The 26,376-nt window shown below is 34.1% G+C and overlaps 2 protein-coding genes, 8 non-coding genes and 1 pseudogene across 10 annotated transcripts in view; 7 read left to right on the top strand and 4 right to left on the bottom strand.

Moving 5' to 3' along the window:
* The first annotated feature begins 1,755 nt into the window (after nucleotides 1-1,755).
* TRNAT-UGU (transfer RNA threonine (anticodon UGU)) lies at nucleotides 1,756-1,828 on the top strand. Its single transcript has one exon. It is a non-coding gene; the product is annotated as a tRNA-Thr (tRNA).
* Nucleotides 1,829-2,974: 1,146 nt separating this feature from the next.
* Nucleotides 2,975-3,062, bottom strand: TRNAS-GGA (transfer RNA serine (anticodon GGA)). Its single transcript has one exon. It is a non-coding gene; the product is annotated as a tRNA-Ser (tRNA).
* Nucleotides 3,063-3,308: 246 nt separating this feature from the next.
* Nucleotides 3,309-4,411, top strand: LOC146914235 (uncharacterized). Its single transcript, XM_085721024.1, is given in 2 exon segments — nucleotides 3,309-3,432; nucleotides 3,648-4,411. Coding segments are annotated over 2 exon segments (327 nt in total). The 3' UTR covers nucleotides 3,851-4,411.
* A 6,833-nt stretch (nucleotides 4,412-11,244) lies between these two features.
* Nucleotides 11,245-11,315, bottom strand: TRNAG-GCC (transfer RNA glycine (anticodon GCC)). Its single transcript has one exon. It is a non-coding gene; the product is annotated as a tRNA-Gly (tRNA).
* Nucleotides 11,316-12,483: 1,168 nt separating this feature from the next.
* On the top strand, nucleotides 12,484-12,572 carry TRNAS-UGA (transfer RNA serine (anticodon UGA)). Its single transcript has one exon. It is a non-coding gene; the product is annotated as a tRNA-Ser (tRNA).
* A 4,110-nt stretch (nucleotides 12,573-16,682) lies between these two features.
* TRNAT-GGU (transfer RNA threonine (anticodon GGU)) lies at nucleotides 16,683-16,754 on the bottom strand. Its single transcript has one exon. It is a non-coding gene; the product is annotated as a tRNA-Thr (tRNA).
* Nucleotides 16,755-17,307: 553 nt separating this feature from the next.
* On the top strand, nucleotides 17,308-17,498 carry LOC146914231 (uncharacterized; annotated as a pseudogene).
* Nucleotides 17,478-17,561, top strand: TRNAY-GUA (transfer RNA tyrosine (anticodon GUA)). The gene has a single exon. It is a non-coding gene; the product is annotated as a tRNA-Tyr (tRNA).
* Nucleotides 17,562-17,987: 426 nt separating this feature from the next.
* On the top strand, nucleotides 17,988-18,061 carry TRNAD-GUC (transfer RNA aspartic acid (anticodon GUC)). Its single transcript has one exon. It is a non-coding gene; the product is annotated as a tRNA-Asp (tRNA).
* Nucleotides 18,062-19,049: 988 nt separating this feature from the next.
* Nucleotides 19,050-26,376, top strand: part of LOC146914227 (DNA-directed RNA polymerase subunit beta-like) — a 10,421-nt gene continuing 3,094 nt past the window's right edge. Inside the window, exons 1-3 of the mRNA XM_085717127.1 lie at nucleotides 19,050-24,886; nucleotides 24,931-25,352; nucleotides 26,066-26,376. The exon at nucleotides 26,066-26,376 is cut by the window's right edge and continues 3,094 nt beyond it. Of these exons, the coding sequence (XP_085573253.1) occupies nucleotides 21,686-24,886; nucleotides 24,931-25,352; nucleotides 26,066-26,376 (3,934 nt within the window). The 5' untranslated portion in view covers nucleotides 19,050-21,685. The remainder of the gene's footprint in view (nucleotides 24,887-24,930; nucleotides 25,353-26,065) is intronic.
* On the bottom strand, nucleotides 20,568-20,638 carry TRNAC-GCA (transfer RNA cysteine (anticodon GCA)). The gene has a single exon. It is a non-coding gene; the product is annotated as a tRNA-Cys (tRNA).

The raw sequence follows: 26,376 nt of genomic DNA, 5'->3' as shown, positions 1-26,376 counted from the left end.
TAGAGGGACTTGAACCCTCACGATTTCTAAAGTCGACGGATTTTCCTCTTACTAAAAATTTCATTGATGTCGGTATTGACATGTAGAATGGGACTCTATCTTTATTCTCGTCTGATTAATCCGTTATTCAAAAGATCCATCAGACTATGGTGGAGTGACTGATTTGATCAATCAATATTATTCTATTGAAAGAGTAAATGTTGTCAACTCCATTTGTTAGAACAGCTTCCATTGAGTCTCTGCACCTATCCTTTTTTGATTTTAACTTTCTGAACTTTTATTTATTTGTTTTCGGAAAGAAGGATTTGGCTCAGGATTGCCCATTTTTAATTCCAGGGTTTCTCTGAATTTGAAAGTTTTCACTTGGTAAGTTTCCATACCAAGGCTCAATCCAATTAAGTCCGTAGCGTCTACCAATTTCGCCATATCCCCCGTTTTTTTCTTTGAGATTGATATCATATCTCATTATGATGTTTTTTCATTTGTATTATGAGAATTATATGATGGAACTGTTGAATTTATTAGAAACCTACTCCCATTTTTGGAAAAATTTCCTTCTATTTGTTTGATTGATTTTCTTTCATCTATATCAGATAGCCATATTTAGTCGAATCAGAAATGATTCTATTATCTGTGTATTCGCAATTCAATATACAGAGATATATACTACATTTATCTCTATTTTATATGTCCCTCCTTCTTTGATTTTTTGAGAGTATTTAGGATACTCTAACGTTCGATTCTTTTTTTCCTTAGAGCAGACAGATACAGACCTTATAATAACAAAACGAAAATCAAAAATCTATTTATTAATTTCAAATTTGACATTCATTTAGAAATTCAATAGAAATATCAAATTTCTATCGATACATTCTTTTTTATATACATTATACATAGTTCATCTTAATGCATACGAATTTTGTAATAGAAATTACTGTTTACTGTAATCTAATTAGTCATTATTTAAAATTCTAAAAAATGAGACTATTTAAAATAGAAATTTTAATTTTAAGATAGTATTCCATATACTCTTTACTATTTTCTATATCTATTTATTTCTATATCTATTTATATAGAGTTTTTATATAGAATTTTATTTTAAGGTATTCTAATTCTAGAATATTAAAGAATATATAATATTAATTTTATTTTAAGGTATTCTAATTCTAGAATATTAAAGAATATATAATATTAAAGAATATATAAAGAATATATATATAGAAACAAATAATCTTCCTATCTAATAATCAGGATATCGGGATAAATACATATCTATATTTAGATATTCATATAGATTCGATGAAAATATGAATTCTATTCTATATTATTCTTGAAATATTAAAATAATCGAAATAAAGAAGCAAAAATATTCAAAAAATGAATAAAATGGAATTCAAAACAAAAAAGAGAATTTGACTATACGAATTAAAATGACGATATTGTTTTATTGATCAAAATTATTTGATAAATCGATCAAAATAGTATTCTATTTAACTATTAATATAGTATTCTATTTAACTATTAATTAAAATTCTTATCTTAAAATTATTCTGATTTTTAGGATATATACTAAAATATCAAATAAATAATAACTATTGGATAGTTTATATTTTTTCTATGTTTGTATTTATTTGATTATGATTATGATTATGATATAGTAATTTGGTTATGAAGAGCTAATATAAAACAATTAATAACTAAGATCCCAGTAGTTTAGGAAATAATTCCGATAAATCCACAATTTGTGTTATGAGAGCCCGCTTAGCTCAGAGGTTAGAGCATCGCATTTGTAATGCGATGGTCATCGGTTCGATTCCGATAGCCGGCTTTTTTTTCTCTATTTGTTTTCATTTTTGACATAAGGGATAATCTCTTTTTATTTTAGGAAAAAAAATTGGAGTTCCATTTCTCTAGAACAAATCAAGAAAATAACCTTCTTTTTTTATTTTCTATTTATTTATTTAGATAGATATACAATAGAATAAAATTCGGATACTGATCGAATCTTTCCAGTTCTTTTTTGTAGTATAATATTTATAGTAAAATACTTTAAGTAGATTTCGTTTGATTTATCATATTTGTTATTTAGTTTAGTTTTAATTTAGCTTTATGAGATTTTCCATTTTAAATTAAAAAGGAGTGTTTATGTCACGTTACAGAGGGCCTCGTTTCAAAAAAATACGTCGTCTGGGGGCTTTACCAGGACTAACTAGTAAACGGCCTACAGTTGGAAGCGAACTTAGAAACCAATCGCGCTCGAGTAAAAAATCTCAATATCGTATTCGTTTAGAAGAAAAACAAAAATTGCGTTTTCATTATGGTCTTACAGAACGACAATTGCTTAAATACGTTCGTATCGCTGGAAAAGCGAAAGGTTCAACCGGTCAAGTTTTACTACAATTACTTGAAATGCGTTTGGATAACATACTTTTTCGATTGGGTATGGCTTCGACTATTCCTCAAGCCCGTCAATTAGTTAACCACAGACATGTTTTAGTTAATGGTCGTATAGTAGATATACCAAGTTATCGTTGCAAACCTCAAGATATTATTACAGCGAAGGGTGAACAAAAATCTAGAACTCTGATTCAAAATTCTCTTGAATCAGCCCCCCGCGAAGAATTGCCAATCCATTTGACTCTTGATCCATTCCAATATAAAGGATTAGTCAATCAAATAATAGATAGTAAATGGGTTGGTTTGAAAATTAATGAATTGCTGGTTGTAGAATATTATTCTCGTCAGACTTAAACCTAATTAAAATATTAAATTAAGAATAATTTTGATCCGAGGATTTTCCCCCATTCATGTATAGACGTGGGTATAGGAAAATTGTTATTCCTTGCCCACTTTATTCCACTATTTTGTTTATTACAGAAAGAAATTAGGAATAGAGAATCCACATCAAAGTTGGAATAATGATATCTATTTGCAAACATTGAGATCAGTAACATTGATGAACTTGATAAGGGTGCGGAAAGAGAGGGATTCGAACCCTCGGTAAACAAAAAGCCTACATAGCAGTTCCAGTGCTACGCCTTCAACCACTCGGCCATCTCTCCTACATAATGATTATGCCCCTCGAGTGAATAGTGAGGCATACATATTCCATTTGCGTAGGCGCACATAATCAATTGAAACGAGCAAAAAAAACTTACTTCGAGGCCTGCCGTAGGATAAAATTATTTGATTAATTTGATTAATAAGTCCATTTTTACGTTATTTCGTACTGTATTGTACAATTCCTTTGTTTGGGGGATTATTTTATCACGCGATAAACAATGAAATTTTAGAATGGATTGCTACCTATGACTAGATCTCGGATAAATGGAAATTTTATTGATAAGACCTTTACCATTGTAGCCAATATCTTATTACGAATAATTCCGACAACTTCTGGAGAAAAAGAGGCATTCACTTATTACAGAGATGGTGCGATTTGATTATTTTTTTTTTTACCTATCTCAGTCTAGAGAAAGAAAAAATTTTTGAAAAAAAAAAAACCTACGCTTGCTGAAGGTGAAGTTTGGAAATAAAACAATTAATCCCTTCTGTCGTGTATTTCCGATTAATGCAGCCTCATATGCTTCAATTTTAGGTTTATAGTATTAAGCGAAAGGTTATACCTATACCTATGGGGTTAGGTTAATCCTACTCCACTAGTACCAATAGGCGGCATGGGGGAAGAAGCACTACGCTTAGGAATCAACAACACTAGAAAACTTTGTAAAAAAAAATAAATCCTTCCTTTCTTATCGGGATCGGGACTAACTAGAATGGTTGGGACAATAAACATCCATCTCGTTCTTATTTTGGATACCCATATAACCATCGAAGATTGTTGAAGTGACTAATTCCGGGAAATTTAGCAGCGTTGAGGACAAAGAAATTGTTGAAGTGACTATTTATCCATTTATCCAGTAATAACATACTTGATGTTAATAAAAGATCCTTGACAGGAAGGTTGGCTAGAGATTTCGTGTAAAAATACTAGTCCCGCTACGTTGATAATGAGAATATTGCAATCTTTTTGGATTTGATTCCATGGATGTTTATCATTATACACATAAAGGAGGAGCCGTATGAGATGAAAATCTCACGTACGGTTCTGGAACGGAGATTCTTTGAACCGAATGACGACCGTAACGGATGTCGGCTCAATCTGAAGGAAATTATGCGGAAGCTTTACAGAATTATTATGAGGCTATGCGACTGGAAATTGATCCCTATGATCGAAGTTATATACTTTATAACATAGGCCTTATACACACAAGTAACGGAGAACATACAAAAGCTTTGGAATACTATTTTAGGGCACTCGAACGAAACCCCTTCTTACCTCAAGCTTTTAACAATATGGCCGTGATCTGTCATTACGTGCGACTATCTCCACTACAGAAAAAAAAGAAAAGAACGAACAACTCCACTAATACTAATAAAAAAATAAATACTAGACAAAAAAATAGGCTTTCTACATATATATATCGTTCGAAACAACGATTTTTATGAGCTGTAGCAAAGAAAGAAACTTCATAGAAGTCAAAATATGAAGAAATAGAATATATATGCCTAGATACTTTTTTTCTATGGATAAAAGATCTAATTGATAGAGGAAGCACCGTAAAGATCAATTCACAAGGTTTTTGGCCGATACAACAAGAACTGCTTACTTATATGATGATAGATTAGGAATCTACTTATGTAATAAAGTGGATCCCCTAAGGTTGTGAGCAGCGGTGTAGTATCAGATCCCAAAGATAGTAAGTCTTTTCTTATGAAGAAAAGTCTTTCTCAAAGATTCTATAGAAATTGATATATCATATATGAAAGTATATGATATATGAAATCGAGATAGTTACCTTTCAGAAAATTTCAATAAGAACGAGCATTAGTGTTAATGTCGATGCTTTATTCTTCGGAAGGTAGGAAAAAAGATAAAACTAAAAACAAAGGATTCAATTCGTAATCCAAATTCAAGTTTGAAACTCATGTAATTAACCTCTTTTCTTGTTCTTAACTCCAGAAAAAAATGGAAGATAAAAAGAATTGACTGTTGAGCCGTATGAGTCAGGAAACTCTCAAGTACGGTTCTAAGGGAAGGAATTTACTCACCTATTCCGACCGCGGAGAACAGGCCATTCGACAGGGAGATTCTGAAATTGCGGAATCTTGGTTTGATCAAGCCGCTGAATATTGGAAACAAGCTATAGCCCTTACCCCTGGGAATTATATTGAAGCACAGAATTGGTTGAAGATCACAGGGCGTTTTGAATAAGAACACTCTGTTTATTATTTTCTTTTTTTTATTCTAATATTCTATTGATTCTATATTTTCTATAATTCTCTTTATATTCTATTCTCTATAGAGAATAGAATATAAAGAGAATCTTGAATTTGTTATAGTTTATTGTTTGTTGTCCTCATCAGTAAAATAAAACGGATCATTTCTAAATATAAAGCAACAAACAATCAAAAGATTTTCTTATATCCCTTCTAAAATCGTTCTATTTCATCTGATATTTCGTTATGTTCCTTAGTAATGCTAATAACTGCTCACGTGATTTGAAATAAAGTACCTAAGAATATCTTCTCTGTAAGATATGCAAGAAAGACAAAAAGTTTCATTTGTTCCATCTAGGAATCTCTAAGTGAAATCTGAATAGACTAGGTTGCACAAAAAATTCTTTAACTTCATTAAATTCAAAGTTCAGAAAAGGTTTTAGAATTAAAAAAAAAAAAAGGGTCCGTTGAGCGCCTCACTACTATGTCATAATAGATCCGAACACTTGCCCCGGATTAACTTCCGGATCATAATTGTTCTAGTGAATAACTAAAGAAAATATAGAATAAATAGATGGGAGATAGAAGAGAAAGATATTCAATATAAACATCTCTCATAAGTTCACTAATTATGTTTTATGTTGGCGGGTCTCTTTGTATGTGTTGTCCGGAAAGAGGAGGACTCAATGATTATTCGTTCGCCGGAACCAAAAGTCAAAATTTTGGTAGATCCAGAAGTCAAAATTTTGGTAGATAGGGATCCCATAAAAACTTCTTTCGAGCAATGGGCAAAACCTGGTCATTTATCAAGAACAATAGCTAAGGGACCTGATACTACTACTTGGATCTGGAACCTACATGCTGATGCTCATGATTTCGATAGCCATACTAGTGATTTAGAGGAGATTTCCCGAAAAGTATTTAGTGCTCATTTCGGCCAACTCTCCATTATCTTTCTTTGGCTGAGTGGCATGTATTTCCATGGTGCTCGTTTTTCCAATTATGAAGCATGGCTAAATGATCCTACTCACATTCGACCTAGTGCCCAAGTGGTTTGGCCAATAGTAGGCCAAGAAATATTGAATGGTGATGTAGGCGGAGGTTTCCGCGGAATACAAATAACCTCTGGTTTTTTTCAGATTTGGCGAGCATCTGGAATAACTAATGAATTACAACTCTATTGTACTGCAATTGGTGCATTGGTCTTTGCAGCCTTAATGCTTTTTGCTGGTTGGTTTCATTATCACAAAGCTGCTCCAAAATTGGCTTGGTTCCAAGATGTAGAATCCATGTTGAATCACCATTTGGCAGGGCTACTAGGACTTGGGTCTCTTTCTTGGGCGGGGCATCAAGTACATGTATCTTTACCAATTAACCAATTTCTAAATGCTGGAGTAGATCCCAAAGAGATCCCACTTCCTCATGAATTTATCTTGAATCGGGATCTTTTGGCTCAACTTTATCCAAGTTTTGCCGAAGGAGCAACCCCATTTTTTACCTTGAATTGGTCAAAATACGCGGACTTTCTTACTTTTCGTGGAGGATTAGATCCACTAACTGGGGGTCTATGGCTGACCGATATTGCACATCATCATTTAGCTATTGCAATTCTTTTTCTCATTGCCGGTCATATGTATAGAACTAATTGGGGTATTGGTCATGGTATAAAAGATATTTTAGAGGCCCATAAAGGTCCATTTACAGGCCAAGGTCATAAAGGTCTATATGAGATCCTAACAACGTCATGGCATGCTCAATTATCTATTAACCTAGCTATGTTAGGCTCTTTGACCATTATTGTAGCTCACCATATGTATGCTATGCCTCCTTATCCATACCTAGCTACTGACTATAGGACACAACTGTCATTGTTCACACATCACATGTGGATTGGGGGATTTCTCATAGTTGGTGCTGCTGCACATGCAGCCATTTTTATGGTAAGAGACTATGATCCAACTACTCGATACAACGATCTATTAGATCGTATTCTTAGACATCGCGATGCAATCATATCACATCTCAACTGGGTGTGTATATTTTTAGGCTTTCACAGTTTTGGTTTGTATATTCATAATGATACCATGAGTGCTTTAGGGCGCCCTCAAGATATGTTTTCTGATACCGCTATGCAATTACAACCTGTCTTTGCTCAATGGATACAAAATACCCACGCTTTAGCACCTGGTACAACGGCCCCTGGTGCAACAGCAAGCACCAGTTTGACTTGGGGCGGTGGTGATTTAGTGGCAGTGGGCGGCAAAGTAGCTTTGTTACCTATTCCATTAGGAACTGCAGATTTTTTAGTACATCATATTCATGCATTTACAATTCACGTGACGGTATTGATACTCCTAAAAGGAGTTCTATTTGCTCGTAGCTCACGATTGATACCGGATAAAGCAAATCTTGGTTTTCGGTTCCCTTGTGATGGACCTGGAAGAGGGGGGACATGCCAAGTATCCGCTTGGGATCACGTCTTCTTAGGATTATTTTGGATGTACAATTCAATTTCTGTAGTAATATTCCATTTCAGTTGGAAAATGCAGTCAGATGTTTGGGGTAGTATAAATGATCAAGGAGTAGTAACTCATATCACAGGAGGAAACTTTGCGCAGAGTTCGATTACCATTAATGGGTGGCTCCGCGATTTCTTATGGGCGCAGGCATCCCAGGTAATTCAGTCTTATGGTTCCTCATTATCTGCATATGGTCTTTTTTTCTTAGGTGCCCATTTTGTATGGGCTATTAGTTTAATGTTTCTATTCAGCGGGCGTGGTTATTGGCAAGAACTTATTGAATCCATCGTTTGGGCTCATAATAAATTAAAAGTTGCTCCTGCTACTCAGCCTAGATCCTTGAGCATTGTACAGGGACGTGCTGTAGGAGTAACCCATTACCTTCTGGGTGGAATTGCCACAACGTGGGCATTCTTCTTAGCAAGAATTATTGCAGTAGGATAATGGCTAGGAGGATTTGAAAAGCATTATGGCATTAAGATTTCCAAGGTTTAGCCAAGGCTTAGCTCAGGACCCCACTACTCGTCGTATTTGGTTTGGTATTGCTACCGCACATGACTTCGAAAGTCATGATGATATTACTGAGGAACGTCTTTATCAGAATATTTTTGCTTCTCATTTCGGACAATTAGCAATAATTTTTCTGTGGACTTCCGGGAATCTCTTTCATGTAGCTTGGCAAGGAAATTTTGAGGCATGGGTACAAGATCCTTTACATGTAAGACCTATTGCTCATGCAATTTGGGATCCCCATTTTGGTCAACCGGCTGTAGAAGCTTTTACTCGAGGGGGTGCTCTTGGCCCAGTGAATATTGCCTATTCCGGTGATTATCAGTGGTGGTATACAATCGGTTTACGTACTAATGAAGATCTTTATACTGGAGCTCTTTTTCTATTATTTCTTTCTGTCATATCCTTACTAGCGGGCTGGTTACACCAACAACCGAAATGGAAACCGAGCGTTTCGTGGTTTAAAAATTCCGAATCCCGCCTCAATCACCATTTGTCAGGACTATTTGGAGTCAGTTCCTTAGCTTGGGCAGGGCATTTAGTTCATGTTGCTATTCCAGGATCCAGAGGAGAATATGTTCGATGGAATAATTTCTTAAGTGTATTACCACATCCTCAAGGATTAGGTCCACTTTTTACAGGTCAGTGGAATCTTTATGCTCAAAACCCCGATTCTAGTAGTCATTTATTTAGTACTTCGCAAGGCGCGGGAACTGCCATTCTAACACTTCTCGGGGGATTCCATCCTCAAACGCAAAGTTTATGGCTGACCGATATGGCACATCATCATTTAGCTATTGCAATTCTTTTTCTCATTGCTGGTCATATGTATAGAACTAACTTCGGTATTGGGTACAGTATAAAAGATATTTTAGAAGCACATATTCCTCCGGGGGGTAGATTGGGGCGTGGACATAAGGGTCTTTATGACACAATCAATAATTCAATTCATTTTCAATTAGGCCTTGCTCTAGCCTCATTAGGGGTCATTACTTCTTTGGTAGCTCAACACATGTACTCTTTGCCTGCTTATGCGTTTATAGCGCAAGACTTTACTACTCAAGCTGCGTTATATACTCATCATCAATACATTGCAGGATTTATTATGACAGGGGCTTTTGCTCATGGAGCGATATTTTTTATTCGCGATTACAATCCCGAACAGAATGAGGATAATGTATTGGCAAGAATGTTAGAGCACAAAGAAGCTATCATATCCCATTTAAGTTGGGCCAGCCTATTTCTGGGGTTCCATACTTTGGGACTTTATGTCCATAATGATGTCATGCTTGCTTTTGGGACTCCGGAGAAACAAATCTTGATCGAACCTATATTTGCCCAATGGATACAATCTGCTCATGGTAAAACTTCATATGGGTTCGATGTACTTTTATCTTCAACGAATAGTCCGGCGCTCAGTGCGGGGCGAAGCATATGGTTGCCTGGTTGGTTAAATGCTATTAATGAAAATAGTAATTCTCTATTCTTAACAATAGGCCCTGGAGACTTCTTGGTTCATCATGCTATTGCTCTTGGTTTACATACAACTACATTGATCTTAGTAAAAGGTGCTTTGGATGCACGCGGTTCCAAGTTAATGCCGGATAAAAAGGATTTTGGTTATAGTTTTCCTTGCGATGGTCCGGGACGAGGTGGTACTTGTGATATTTCGGCTTGGGACGCATTTTATTTGGCAGTTTTCTGGATGTTAAATACCATTGGATGGGTTACTTTTTATTGGCATTGGAAGCACATTACATTATGGCAGGGTAATGTTTCACAATTTAATGAATCTTCTACCTATTTGATGGGATGGTTAAGAGATTATCTATGGTTAAATTCTTCACAACTTATCAACGGATATAACCCTTTTGGTATGAATAGTTTATCAGTCTGGGCGTGGATGTTCTTATTTGGACATCTTGTTTGGGCTACTGGATTTATGTTCTTAATCTCATGGCGCGGATATTGGCAGGAATTGATCGAAACTTTAGCATGGGCTCATGAACGCACACCATTGGCGAATTTGATTCGATGGAGAGATAAACCAGTGGCTCTTTCCATTGTGCAAGCAAGATTGGTTGGATTAGTCCACTTTTTGGTAGGTTATATATTTACTTATGTGGCTTTCTTGATTGCCTCTACATCAGGTAAATTTGGTTAATTTGATTCTTTATTGTATCTGCAAAAATATCATTTCTTTGTATGAAGAAGGGAAACCACCTTCTTCTATTTCTACATCCAGGATCCGACTTCTATCATTGATACTAATAGGAAATGAACCATCATGGCAAAGAAAAGTTTGATTGAGAGGGAGAAGAAGAGGCAAAAATTGGAACAAAAATATCATTTGATTCGAAGATCTCCAAAAAAAGAAATAAGAAAAGCTCAGTCCTTAAGTGAGAAATGGGAAATTCAGGGAAAGTTAGAAGCACTACCGCGTAATAGTGCACCTACACGTCTTCGTCGACGTTGTTTTTCGACCGGAAGACCGAGAGCTAATTATCGAGACTTTGGATTATCTGGACACATACTTCGTGAAATGGTTCACGAAGGTTTGTTGCCCGGTGCAACAAGATCGAGTTGGTAAGAATAAAAAAAAAAATTATCTTCATTTTTTTATTTATTTTGATGATTAGCGATCCTAGGACGGTCCCTTTACCATTCTGTATAAATGGTTTATTCTATTTGTACAGATATGGTGGAGGGGCACATTCAATCTCTGTTTTCCATTAATTGTCAATTCTTCTTCTTATCGCGGGGTAGAGCAACTTGGTAGCTCGCAAGGCTCATAACCTTGAGGTTACGGGTTCAAATCCCGTCTCCCCAACATTTTTGAAAAAAAAAAATGGAATTCACCATACTCTATTTATATACTATGTTTTTTTTTATAATATAAATATACTATTACTTTCGTATTCAATACATAAGCAACGGCGGATAGCGGGAATTGAACCCGCGTCTTCTCCTTGGCAAGGAGAAATTTTACCATTCAACTATATCCGCATTTTTGTTTTTATTGTACTTTATACTTTACCATTTTATTTGTGCAGAACTGTGTCTGATATCTATTAGGAATAATTAAAAAAAGTAGAAATCTATAGATCTATAGTTAGACTAGAATATATAACTATTAGATTCTATAATCTATATAGAATCTATATCTAGATATATTCTATATCTATCTATATTATAGATAGAATCTATATACTATATCTCTTTCTATTCTAAATAGACCTTATTTGTATATAAGAATATAGATCTATATATTGTTATATTGATTGTTAAATTTTTTTTTGATCTATATTATAATTCTATATATTAATTAAATTCATTAAAAAAATAGAATTACAGATTTCTAAAATATAAAAAAGAAATTCGAATATATTCCCCTAGATACTAGATAATAGGAATCCCATATTTTTCTATTTTCTTATCTTGTTTTTAGTTTTACTATATATATCATTATATATATATAATATATAGTATAAGATATAAGCTTTTTCCAATAGAAGAAGTTTGACCCCTCCCATTAATAATAATAATGTTTTAGTTTTCTTTATTTGTGGGGTCTTATCTATTCCATTTTCATTTTAATGTGCCTCACAACCCGAAAGAATTCGGGGGGGAGGGGTCATTTCGTTTTTTAATCTAGAATGAAAAGTTTCAAGAGATGAGAGAATTAAGAATACCCACTAGAAATACTAATCCAATCCATAATGATGTACCGGAAAATACAACATTTTTATTACTTGACCAACCATCAGGAGAAGCAAATACAACAGGTACACCAATCAATAAAATGGATGAAGTAACAATTAATGCAAAAACAGCTAATTGAAAAGCAATAGTCATGTTTCTAATCCTCCAATTTACCAACAAAAGCACTATACCATTTGATCCCCCAACCCCTTTTGACCCCTTAAAAAAATAAAAAACGCATTATGGAGGGTTTTATCATGAATCCATTGATTTTAGATGACACCCCTTTTGAGGCGTGGATCGAGGGGTAGTTTTTTTTACTTCACAAAAGAGCATGCTGGATCATGCATATATATACGGATAGAGAACTAGACCAATAGAGTCACTTTATCATACATAGATAAAAAGGGGTATTAATTCGTATGGTCATGTTCTCTTGAGTGGAATAAAGATAAAATAGAAATTAGCTTTTGGAGAGATGGCTGAGTGGTTGATAGCTCCGGTCTTGAAAACCGGTATAGTTCGAAAGAACTATCGAGGGTTCGAATCCCCCTCTCTCCTTTTTCTTAGCGAATGGATTTTTGAATTTTATTGATTTAGGTTAGCTCGGTTTTTTCGGGCTCGACTATATCACCACTTAGCCGAGCCCGAAAAAAGATTAGATATTAGATATAAATGAATTGAAAAAAAAAATATTTTTTCAATATCATCTGCTCGACTCAACCCAATATGTATACTAAAATCAAAGTGATTCCTACGTCAAGCATTGGATTTCATGTCTCAATTAAGAGGAGTCATGAAAAGAACAGGCTCAGAATCTCGATCAATTCCTTTTTCAAATCCTGCGGCAGCTGCACGAGCTCTTCCCGCGTGCCATAAATGACCTACGAATAGGAAGAATCCTAGAACAAAATGAGAAGTAGCTAACCAACTTCTAGGAGAGACATAATTGACTGCATTAATCTCTGTAGCTACGCCACCCACGGAATTTAAAGAACCTAACGGAGCATGAGTCATATATTCCGCAGAACGACGTTCTTGCCAAGGCTGTATGTCTTTTTTCAGTCTACTCAAGTCCAAACCATTAGGACCTCTTAGAGGTTCTAACCAGGGAGCACGCAGATCCCAAAAACGCATAGTTTCTCCCCCAAAAATAACTTCTCCGGTCGGAGAACGCATTAAATATTTACCTAAACCGGTAGGTCCTTGAGCGGATCCTACATTAGCTCCAAGACGTTGGTCTCTAACTAGAAAAGTAAATGCTTGAGCTTGAGAAGCTTCCGGTCCAGTGGGACCATAAAACTCACTAGGATAAGCAGTATTATTAAACCAGACAAAGCAACAAGCTATAAAACCAAAAACGGATAAAGCTGCTAAACTATAAGACAAGTAAGCTTCTCCAGACCATACTAGTGCACGACGAGCCCATGCAAAGGGTTTAGTTAAGATATGCCAGATTCCACCAAGTATACAAATGGAACCCAACCATACATGCCCTCCAATTATGTCTTCCAAATCGTCCACACTAACAATCCACCCCTCTCCCCCAAAAGGAGATTTTAGTAAATAACCAAATATAATACTTGGACTAAGGGTTAAGTTGGTAATTTTTCTTACATCCCCCCCTCCTGGAGCCCAGGTATCATATATACCTCCAAAATAAGAAGCCTTAAATACTAGAAGAAAAGCCCCTATCCCTAACAAAATTAAGTGAATACCTAAAATAGTAGTCATTTTATTTCTATCTTTCCATACATAACCAAAGAATGGAAAAGATTCTTCAAGAGTCTCAGGTCCCAGAAGTGCATGATAAATACCGCCAAAGCCCAATACTGCAGAAGAAATTAAGTGAAGTACTCCAGAGACAAAGTATGGAAAGGTGTCTATAACTTCCCCTCCAGGACCTACCCCCCAACCTAGAGTAGCTAGATGGGGAAGTAAAATTAATCCTTGTTCATACATGGGCTTCTCGGGTACGAAATGAGCGACTTCAAATAGGTTCATTGCTCCGGCCCAGAATACTATTAATCCGGCATGGGCTACATGGGCCCCCAGTAGTTTACCGGATAAATTGATAAGTTGGGCATTCCCGGCCCACCAAGCAAAACCGGTAGTTTCTTGGTCACGGCCAGTTAAAGCTAAAGTTCCATTAAAGAGCGTTTCCACGTGGTAGAACCTCCTCAGGGAATATAAGGTTTTCATGAGGCTGATCTTGAGCCGCCATCCACGCACGAATACCTTCATTTAAGAGAATATTTTTGGTGTAGAAAGTCTCAAATTCAGGATCTTCCGCTGCGCGGATTTCTTGAGAAACGAAGTCATAGGCACGTAGGTTCAGGGCCAGACCGACTACTCCAAGAGCACTCATCCATAAACCAGTTACTGGTACAAATAACATAAAGAAATGTAACCAACATTTATTGGAAAAAGCAACCCCAAAGATTTGGGACCAAAAGCGGTTAGCGGTGACCATTGAATAAGTTTCTTCCGCTTGAGTTGGGTTAAAAGCACGGAATGTATTTGCGCCATCACCATCTTCAAATAACGTATTTTCTACGGTAGCACCATGAATAGCGCATAGTAGGGCAGCGCCCAATACACCAGCAACTCCCATCATATGAAATGGGTTTAATGTCCAATTATGAAACCCTTGGAAAAATAGAATGAATCGAAATATAGCTGCTACACCAAAACTAGGCGCAAAGAACCAACCAGACTGACCTAGTGGATAAATCAGGAATACAGAAACAAAAACAGCAATTGGACCGGAGAATGCGATTGCATTATAAGGGCGCAATTGAACAGATCGAGCAAGTTCAAATTGACGTAACATAAAACCTATTAATCCGAAAGCACCGTGGAGAGCAACAAAAGTCCACAGACCACCCAATTGACACCAACGGGTAAAATCTCCCTATGCTTCAGGACCCCATAGTAACAACAAAGAGTGTGCTAAACTATTAGCAGGAGTAGAGACTGCCGCAGTTAAGAAGTTACAACCTTCCAAATAGGAACTTGCCAATCCATGAGTATACCATGAAGTTACAAAGGTGGTACCTGTGAACCAACCCCCCACGGCAAAATAGGCGCAAGGAAAGAGCAATAGACCGGACCAACCCACAAAAACAAAACGGTCCCTCCGTAACCAGTCATCCATAATATCAAATAAATCATTTTCATCTTTGGTAAATTTACCAAGAGCTATAGTCATAGTGATCCTCCTATTCAACTACTTCAACCATTTCCGAACACCCCCTAGCATTTTCAGGGATGGAACCTTCGAGGATTTTTTCATTTTATATATGATATGATTTCTCGAAGACTGTCCCTTCTTTTCTACTGGGTTTCGAATAGAAAAATACTTTTTTTGTCCATTGATATTTAATCTAGGTAAAATCCATTAACTTAATTGGGTTATTCCTTTCTATTCTAAAAAATTCCCTAAGTCATGAAGTCATGACGCGGGAATTGTCTTATGACTCGTAAATCCGATAAATAAATTTTTTAAAGAACTATTCCAGAAACAAATGAAATGATCCCTTTTATCACTTTTGTTACCAGCAGATCCCCAGACATACTACTCTCCTTTTATCAAATAATATTAAATAATATTATTCTTGAATCTTGTTCGTGAAATAATAAAAAAAAAAGTTTTATATATTCTTCTAATTTGTATGTCTAGGAAACTAATATAGAATCCTATTTTTACTTTGTATTTTACTTTAATTTCTTTTATTGTCCTCTTTAGTTGTATTTTTCTTTCGTTCAGATTAAAAAAATTACAAAGTATACCTTTTTTGCAGATCGAGGTAAGAAATTCGAATATTTTTTTATCTATCTATTTTTTCTATCTATCAGATTTTTTAATATTGTATGGATTGTATGGTTTTATTAAAAATAATAGATTCTAAGTGAAAGTTTCGTCCATTAATTGCTTTAAAAATCTAGTAGGCATAGATATGAAAATGAAATATTTGATACTCGAAGTCATGATTTGATGGATTTTTCTATTTTTTTTTATAGATATCTCATATCTTAAAGAAATAATAGAAATGTAATTTGATCTTTTCTTGTATTCGGAAAAAAGATATTTTTAAAGTAAAATTATGTTGGAACTTAGAATAGAATAAACCCTTCTGTGTGGAGAAGAGGAGTATCAATTGATTCCTAGGAACAATAAGATTTAATCCGAAATATTGACAGATTCTTGCGGAGTCCGAACGAAAGAGATATTAAAAACAAAAAAGATCCACTGTTCGAATTTCATTTCTATCCAATTTGAATATCAGAATAGTGGATATAGTTATGATTCAATAGGTTAGGTCCACTTACTTTTTTTTAGAATCTTTCCCTTTTTTTGATTGGAATAATAGAAAATAGGATAGGAATATCTTACAATTAAAGGAAATATCACAGTCTAAAAAAATAGATATATAAAAAAGAAAACTCTTTCACTTTCTAACTAGAATGAGTTTACTCTATTCGAATTCATTCGAATGATAACAACAATTTAATAGAATAAAAACTCGATTTTTTAATGAAATTCAACTATTCCTTAGTTTTTTTTACAAAGAGAAACTTCTTACAAATATCAAGAATATCTCTATTCTTCCTTCAAATCGGAATATTACTGTTGTCATTTATATTACTGTTGTCATTTTTTGACAAAAAAGCCCCTTATCGGATTTGAACCGATGACTTACGCCTTACCATGGCGTTACTCTACCACTGAGTTAAAGGGGCTCCATTTGAGTCAATTCCCGAATAAGGAACCATCCAATATGGATATGAGTTTAGTACATCTATTTGTTACTGCATATACTCAAATTATATATATAGAATAGATCTATTTTTTTTTACATAGCAACTTTTTAACGAACAATAAATTGGATTTAGCTAGTGAGTATAGTTAAAAAAATGATTTTTGGATATTGGATTTGATAAATATCAATGGAATGGATTTTTTCAAAACCGATTCGAATTGAAATCATCTTCATCATAACACAAAATTTATTTCATTGATACATGTACCCACTAATTCAATCTTCTTAACACTGAATGAAAGTGAAAGAAATGAGGTGTTAATGCCGCGCCTGTTCCAGAAAATCAATCATTCCCTGAAAGGATTCTCTCTTTCTTTTGTTTTCTTTCGCATTATTTTTTTATAGTTTTATAAATTGGTGATTGGAATGAACAATTTCGAAATCTAAATGATATTTTAAGGAATTCTGAAAGATCCTTCTGATCGAATCATATCATTCCATTATATTGACAATTTCAAAAAACTGTTCATACTATGTATGAACATAGTAGAATGGAGGTCGGACAAGTATGCCCTCATCGTCTAGTGGTTTAGGACATCTCTCTTTCAAGGAGGCAACGGGGATTCGACTTCCCCTGGGGGTAGGGTACTACAAAAGGAAATAGATCAGGGATTATTAATAAAGACTAAAATTGATTCTTCCTGGGTCGATGCCCGAGCGGTTAATGGGGACGGACTGTAAATTCGTTGGCAATATGTCTACGCTGGTTCAAATCCAGCTCGGCCCAAAAATTTGCTGATCCACCATGAAATGATATAACCCATTTGGTGTTCTCTGAAAATCACCAATGGGCTCCCATACAGAAGAATAAAATCTAAAGTGCTATTTCTTTTTTCCATATTACATATTTTTTCCACAAATTCGGAATTTGAAAAATTCCTATCGGGATTTTAAAATATAAAGTCTTAGGAAAGGATTAAAGTAAAAAAAGAGTCTTTTTTGTTTCCTTGATTCATTGATTTTTCAATCAAGTTAGCAATAAGGAACGGATTGCGAATAATCCGTGTCGATTTCGCTAAAGTGCAGACCCATAAAAATATCAATATATAAGTCTGCCTCTTTCAGTTACAGTACAAGGGTTCGAATCTAAAATAGAAAAACAAAGGGTTTGAATGAAATAGTAAGAATATGTATGCTATACAACTTTTTCCCTGGGATTGTAGTTCAATTGGTCAGAGCACCGCCCTGTCAAGGCGGAAGCTGCGGGTTCGAGTCCCGTCAGTCCCGATGGATACAAATCCAAAAAATATCAATTGATTTCGTATGTGAAAGGGAATAAAAAAGAAAAAAAAAATATCATTTCTAACAGGGATTCCTTTTTTTCTTTTTTAGTATAATGTAAAGGTTCGGACGAAGAAAGAAAAAGGAATTTTTCATTGCATCAGAAAGTAAATTTTTTTTATTTGGTATGGATAAAAGATCTTCCTATGTTATACTATTTAATTCTCGACGATGAATTGATTTGATAGCTCAGATATTGTTATTCATGATATTGATCCGATTTTATATCATCGAGATAAAATTTATACCACTGAATTTACTGACGAAAGATTTTTCATTTCTATGGGATTAAATCCCGAAGTATTTATTAGAAATAAAAGAGAAAGAAAACATAGAGATTATGGAAGTCAATATTCTCGCATTTATAGCTACTGCACTCTTCATTCTAGTTCCTACTGCCTTTTTACTTATAATTTACGTAAAAACGGTAAGTCAAAGTGACTAATTTTAATTAAACATGACTTCTGATTTCTTATCAATGCGATGACAATGATTGAATAAAGAAAAAAGGGTTTCCATTTCGGGTCTTTCTTTTAAATAAAATGATCAGACTACAATCAGCAGAATTCTATGAAATCCATATAGTATAGTAGATAGTATAGTAGAAAGAAATCAAATCTATTTCTTTCTACTATATACTATTACGATACTATTACGGTATGGTAAAAATGGAATGTTTTACTTAAAAAAAAAGAAGTTTAATATGGATGGACCTATTTAAATATTTCTTTTCATATGGGTATATCTATAGATATCTATGGAATGTCAATTCCATAGTGTCCACATTTTTTCTTTGTTTGATCTAATCTATTATATTTGTATTGGTTCCAATCAATCTGAAATAATCAAAAATACATTTTTATTCTTAATTATTTGAATTTTTAGATTTCACATTCTTTTCATAATCCCGATAAATAATAATAAAAAAAAATAAATAATAATCTTTTTATTTTTAGTATTCCAAAAAATGAATTGATTAAATAATTGACAACTGATCAGGGGATTCGATGAAAAAGTTTTTCATATTTAGAAAAAATTGGTGATAACCAGTTCATCGAAATATAAATCTTAAAAAGAATTAAGTTTGGAGTAGTAACCCGTTTCCAATTATCTGTATTCCCGGGACAATAAGATGGGAACAATTCAAATATTTGTTTGATTTAAAGAGTATTTTTTTTTTTCAATATTATATTACACCACTGGAATACAATAGAGTTTCAAAATGAAGTATCGAATTGCATTTCATTAATTAGTATTTAGTTATATTAATAAAATAACAAAATTCAATAGTTAAAAAATGAAGAACTTAGCTATAAAATAATTGAGACATTTTGATCCCTTAACTCAATTAGTAGTCCTCTTAGAGTCCACTTCTTCCCCATACTACAAGGGAAAGGGAAAATGTAAAAACTACCATTAAACCAGCCCAAGCAAGACTTACTATATCCATGTAAATTTTGTCTCCTATCTCTATCAATATGAAGAAATTTTTTTATTATTGTTTACTACTTTTTCTTGTATTATTTTCGTTTTTATTTTTCACTAAAAATTTTATAATATCTTATAATAATAGTGGAATCGCTGGTACAGAGTCAAAAAAAGATTCCGTCATAACACCATTGACGAAACATCCAATTAGAACATCTAACAAGTTCTTACCTGATTTCTAGTAGAATTTAAAAATATTAAATTAAGCATAAATAAAAAATATCCTTGAGAGTAGTAAGGAAATGCATCGTACTAATTAGGTACGAATAAAAAGACCTATGTTTTATTTTACCCCCCCATTTCATTCAGTCAAAAATAAAAAAATATAGAATAGAATCAAGATAGATTTCTTTGCATACTCAGACTCTTATTTGCATCTCTTATTTCCATTTGATTGTCTCCCGATTCGTTCTATACAACAAATGGAAAACATCCTCTAAAATTCTTTTACTAGAGATTAGAAAAAAATGGATTCTTTTTGAATTGGATTTTATTATTAATATATTAATATAATAATAATAAAAAAAGAAATCTAATTAGATATTCAATTTCATTAATCTAACTAATATGGAATAAATGAAGAAGCGTTCATATACTTTACCATAAGTTTGTATGCAAGGTTTTTCTTCAACACCTTCCCTAACTTAAAATGGAATTATATTCCCCATCCGACCTATCCTTATCCAATCTAATTAAAGACCCCAAAAGTAGATGGACACTACAATAGTAGTGAAATAAAAGGACTATCATTTCAAGATTGATCTATTCCTTTTCATCTCTCTAATGAATTTTTCGTTGACTCTGAGACGAAAATATTTACAACATTTTAGAGAACAAACTTCCCGATGCTTAGAATTTAGCATCAAACTAGTCCCTTATTCCTACACTAGCTTGCGCTGGAAAAAAAGAAAAAATTTTCTATATCAACAAAACGAAATAAACTATTTGAATTCTCTTATCGATCAGGCGACACCCGGATTTGAACTGGGGAAAAAGGATTTGCAGTCCCCCGCCTTACCACTCGGCCATATCGCCAAAATAATACAAAAAAATAGATCCGAATACCCCTCCTCCTCTCAAAAAAACAAAAATGGGTTTCTAAAATTCTTTTTTTTGATGTGTTTGTATCTTAAATTCCGTTTTCTTTAATCCCCTTTTTCTATTGAAAACAAATGTATACCTATACATTTCAGTCACAAAAGAAAAGTCAAAATTTCAGCACAAATAGCAACCGTTAACTACAAATTCCTGAAAAATTCTTGAATCTTAATCTATTCTTTATCTTTATTAATGAGAAAAAAATAGAAATTGATACATAACCAATCAATATTTTTTTTTTTTTTAATCCTTCTCTATTTCAATTATAACAGCAACTGTTAATATATGTCAACCCCAGAACATGCATTTTCGTTGTTACACATACCTATATTATAGGGAATTTTCGATAAATTCTCGTGCTTTCATTTTTTTGCCAATTTTTAATTTTTCATTAAATAGATTAATGAATGAGTAGAAAAAATAAATGAACACAACATAACATGTGCTGTCCCGAACAAATAGGACTGCAATAAAGTAAGAGACATATAGAAATAGTTATAGCTGAAGTTAGATCTATGCATGTTTAATAAATCCAAGTCTTTTTATGCACTGCAATCGTATTCTCAAATTCGAAAAAAAAAAAAAGAAATTGTATATTTTTTCTGATTATTTTATTTTTGATATCTTTATCTCATGGAGCCGAACAAATCCTGAATTCATTTTTTGGGGTATCAATCGAATTAGAGTTATGTAATAACATACTATACTACTACTATAAAATACCCCAAGTCTAGGTGAAATTTATCAATTTGTTTCGATTTATATTACAAGTTATATTCTATTTGGTTGTTTTGTTGCAAATTCCAATTTGAGTATAAAATATCCTGTTTTCTTAAATAGGTATTTCAATTTCATAGACGTAGTTAGGTAAAATTTCATGTGATTCAGTAAAGTAAAAAGACCAGAAATTCCATTATTGCTAAATCGATTCATGTGATTCAATGAAGAATGACAGCAAATCACGGGATATTTTCTATAAAATAAATGGGGAAATTGAAAATGCTTGGGGTTGGGAATGAAGGAATGTCTACACTACCCGGATTGAATCAAATACAATTTGAAGGGTTTTGTAGATTCATTGATCGGGGCTTAACAGAAGAACTTTTTAAGTTTCCAAAAATTGAAGATACGGATCAAGAAATTGAATTTCAGTTATTTGTGGAAACATATCAATTGGTAGAACCCTCGATAAAAGAAAAAGATGCTGTATATGAATCACTTACATATTCCTCTGAATTATATATATCCGCGGGATTAATTTGGAAAAACAGTAGGGATATCCAAGAACAAATTATTTTTATTGGAAACATTCCTCTAATGAATTCCCTGGGAACTTCTATAGTAAATGGAATATACAGAATTGTAATCAATCAAATATTGCAAAGCCCTGGTATCTATTATCGTTCAGAGTTGGACCATAACGGAATTTCAGTCTATACTGGCACAATAATATCCGATTGGGGGGGAAGATTAGAGTTAGAAATTGATAGAAAAGCAAGGATATGGGCTCGTGTAAGTAGGAAACAGAAAATATCTATTCTAGTTCTATCATCAGCTATGGGTTCGAATTTAAGCGAAATTCTTGAGAACGTTTGCTACCCCGAAATTTTTATGTCTTTCCTCAATGAAAAGGAGGAAAAAAAAATAGGGTCAAAAGAAAATTCCATTTTGGAGTTTTATCGACAATTTGCTTGTGTAGGCGGAGATCCCATATTTCCTGAATCTTTATGTACGGAATTACAAAAAAAAAAATTTCAACAAAGATGTGAATTAGGAGGGATTGGTCGCCGAAATATGAACCGAAGACTGAACATTGATATACCCGAGAACAATACATTTTTGTTACCGCGAGATATATTGACAGCTGCGGATCATTTGATTGGAATGAAATTTGGAATGGGTACACTTGACGATATGAATCATTTGAAAAATAAACGTATTCATTCCGTAGCAGATCTATTACAAGATCAATTTGGATTGGCTCTCGTTCGTTTAGAAAATATAATTCGAGGAACTATATCTGGAGCAATTAGATATAAATTGATACCTACTCCTCAGAATTTAGTGACTTCAACTCCATTAACAACCACTTATGAATCGTTTTTTGGATTACACCCATTATCTCAAGTTTTAGATCGAACCAATCCATTGACCCAAATAGTTCATGGGAGAAAATTGAGTTATTTGGGTTCTGGAGGATTGACGGGGCGAACTGCTAGTTTTCGGATACGGGATATCCATCCTAGTCACTATGGACGCATTTGTCCAATTGACACCTCAGAAGGAATCAATGTAGGACTTATTGGATCCTTGGCAATTCACGCAAGGATTGGTCCTTGGGGGTCTATAGAAAGTCCATTTTTTGAAATTTCTGAGAGATCAAAACGAATACGAATGCTTTATTTATCACCAAGTAGAGATGAATACTATATGGTAGCGACGGGAAATTTTTTAGCACTGAATCGAGGTATTCAGGAGGAGCAGATTGTTCCAGCTCGATACCGTCAAGAATTTCTAACTATTGCATGGGAACAGGTTCATCTTCGAAGTATTTTTCCCTTCCAATATTTTTCTATTGGAGCTTCCCTGATTCCTTTTATCGAGCATAATGATGCGAATCGAGCTTTAATGAGTTCTAATATGCAACGTCAAGCAGTTCCTCTTTCTCGGTCCGAAAAGTGCATTGTTGGAACTGGATTGGAACGCCAAGTGGCCTTAGATTCAGGAGTTCCCGCTATAGCCGAACACGCAGGAAAGATCGTTTATAACGATACTGACAAGATCATTTTATTTGGAAATGGGAATGCTCTAAGTATTCCATTAATTAGATATCAACGTTCCAACAAAAATACTTGCATGCATCAAAAATCCCAGGTTCATAAAGGTAAATGCGTAAAAAAGGGACAAATTTTAGCAGATGGTGCTGCTACTGTTGGCGGTGAACTCGCTTTGGGAAAAAACGTATTAGTAGCTTATATGCCATGGGAAGGTTACAATTCTGAAGATGCTGTACTCATTAGTGAACGTCTGGTCTATGAAGATATTTATACTTCTTTTCACATACGTAAATATGAAATTCAGACTCATGTGACAAGCCATGGTCCTGAAAGAATCACTAATAAAATTCCACATCTAGAAGCCCATTTACTCCGAAATTTAGACAAAAATGGAATTGTGATTCTGGGATCTTGGGTAGAAACAGGGGATATTTTAGTGGGTAAATTAACGCCTCAAATGGCGAAAGAATCCTCCTATGCTCCGGAAGATAGATTATTACGAGCTATACTTGGGATTCAGGTATCGACCTCAAAGGAAACTTGTCTAAAACTACCTATAGGTGGTAGGGGCCGAGTTATTGATGTGAGATGGATCCAAAAAAAAGCAGGTTCTAGCTATAATCCAGAAACGATTCATATATATATTTCACAGAAACGTGAAATTAAAGTAGGTGATAAAGTGGCCGGGAGACATGGAAATAAAGGTATCGTTTCAAAGATTTTGTCTAGACAGGATATGCCTTATTTGCAAGAAGGAAGACCCGTTGATATGGTCTTCAACCCATTAGGGGTACCCTCACGAATGAATGTAGGACAGATATTGGAATGTTCACTCGGATTAGCTGGGAGTATGCTAAATAGACATTATCGAATAGCACCTTTTGATGAGAGATATGAACAGGAGGCTTCCAGAAAACTTGTGTTTTCTGAATTATATGAAACCAGTAAACAAACATCGAATCCATGGATATTTGAACCCGAGTATCCGGGAAAGAGCGGAATATTTGATGGAAGAACAGGGAATCCTTTTGAACAGTCTGTTATAATAGGAAAACCTTATATCTTGAAATTAATTCATCAAGTTGATGATAAAATACATGGACGTTCCAGTGGACATTATGCACTTGTTACACAACAACCCCTTAAAGGAAGGGCGAAACAAGGAGGACAACGGGCGCTCGAGGGGTTCGGTGTTGCTCATATTTTACAAGAGATGCTGACTTATAAATCTGATCATATTAAAGCTCGTCAAGAAGTACTCGGAACTACGATTATTGGAGGAACAATACCTAAACCTGTGGATGCTCCAGAATCTTTTCGATTGCTCGTTCGAGAACTACGATCTTTGGCTCTGGAACTGAATCATTTCCTTGTATCTGAGAAAGACTTCCAGATTCAAAGGAAGGAAGTTTAATTGGACTGAATCAGAAATTTTATTCTATGATTGATCAGTATAAACATCAACACCTTCGAATTGGATCAGTTTCTCCTGAACAAATAAGTGCTTGGGCAAAAAAAATCCTACCTAATGGAGAAATTGTTGGAGAGGTAACAAAACCCTATACTCTTCATTACAAAACCAATAAGCCTGAAAAAGATGGATTATTTTGTGAACGAATTTTTGGGCCTATAAAAAGTGGGATTTGTGCTTGTGGAAATTATCGAGTAATCGGAGATAAAAAAGACCAACCCAAATTTTGTGAACAATGCGGAGTAGAATTTATTGATTCTCGGGTACGTAGATATCAAATGGGGTATATAAAACTAGCATGTCCAGTAACCCATGTGTGGTATTTGAAACGTCTTCCTAGTTATATTGCGAGTCTTTTAGATAAACCTCTTAAAGAATTAGAAGGTCTAGTATACTGTGATGTGTGATTTGATAAAAATTCTTATTGTACATATTTCAAATGATAAACTGTCATTCCATTCAATTAAATTGGAATGTCCTCTATCTGACATGTCTCTTGGGATGAGTAACATGAAGCTCAGAATTCATGGGTGTATTGAATACTCCCAAATCAATAAGGGAATTGGTCTATGGTCAATTCAGTAACAAATAAATAGTTATTTATAACTGTACGTACCTTGTGAAAAAAAAAATTTATTTTTTTGTGGAATTAATTATTTCATCTCTTTTTTTTTTTAAGAACTTAAATTAAGTTCAAAGAATAAAATATAATATATCACGATTGCCGAAGTCTATCTATCGCATATAGGCTTAAAGACATCGTGGCATAACCGTCGAGGTGACGTCTTGACCTAAAAGATCAAATGGTATGATACATAGACAAAGAAATCTCTTATGAATTCGAGGATATTCCTTTTTTTATTAAAAATTTTATTTTAGAGGATTCTTCGTTCGAAGGGAGGTAGACTACTCAAGAATTTTACATTTTATTTCTGTCGTAATTTCGAATTGCATAAAGAATTCCGAAACAAAGAATAATGTATCAATGAAATGTTGCTTCGTTTGTATTGATAACTTGAGTAAAGAGTAAACCTTTTTTATTTTAGATTTAGAGGTTTTCAAAAATTTGAAAACGGAAACCCATTTCTTTATCTTTATTGTGTGTAAATACTTTAGCCGGATGAGAGGAAACCCTCACGTCCGATTTTCAAAGGGGGAGATCCATCTTATTGGATCCTATCCAAATTTTTCGTTTGCTAGGCCCGTAGTTAAAAATCCTACTTTCTTACGATTACGAGGTTCATTCGAATATGAAATCCAATCTTGGAAATACAGTATCCCACTCTTTTTTGCTACTCAAGGTTTCGATACATTTCGAAATAGAGAAATTTCTAGTGGAGCAGGTGCTATACGAGAGCAATTAGTTGATCTGGATTTAAGAATTATTATGGATTCTTCGTTGGTAGAATGGAAAGAATTAGGAGAAG

Source organism: Medicago sativa, chromosome 6 (genome assembly GCF_051527215.1).
Source record: "Medicago sativa cultivar Bolivia chromosome 6, Bolivia_mono, whole genome shotgun sequence".
NCBI lineage: Eukaryota > Viridiplantae > Streptophyta > Magnoliopsida > Fabales > Fabaceae > Medicago > Medicago sativa.
Note: the sequence above shows the minus strand (reverse complement) of the source record. Positions and strands in the feature narration are given on the sequence as shown.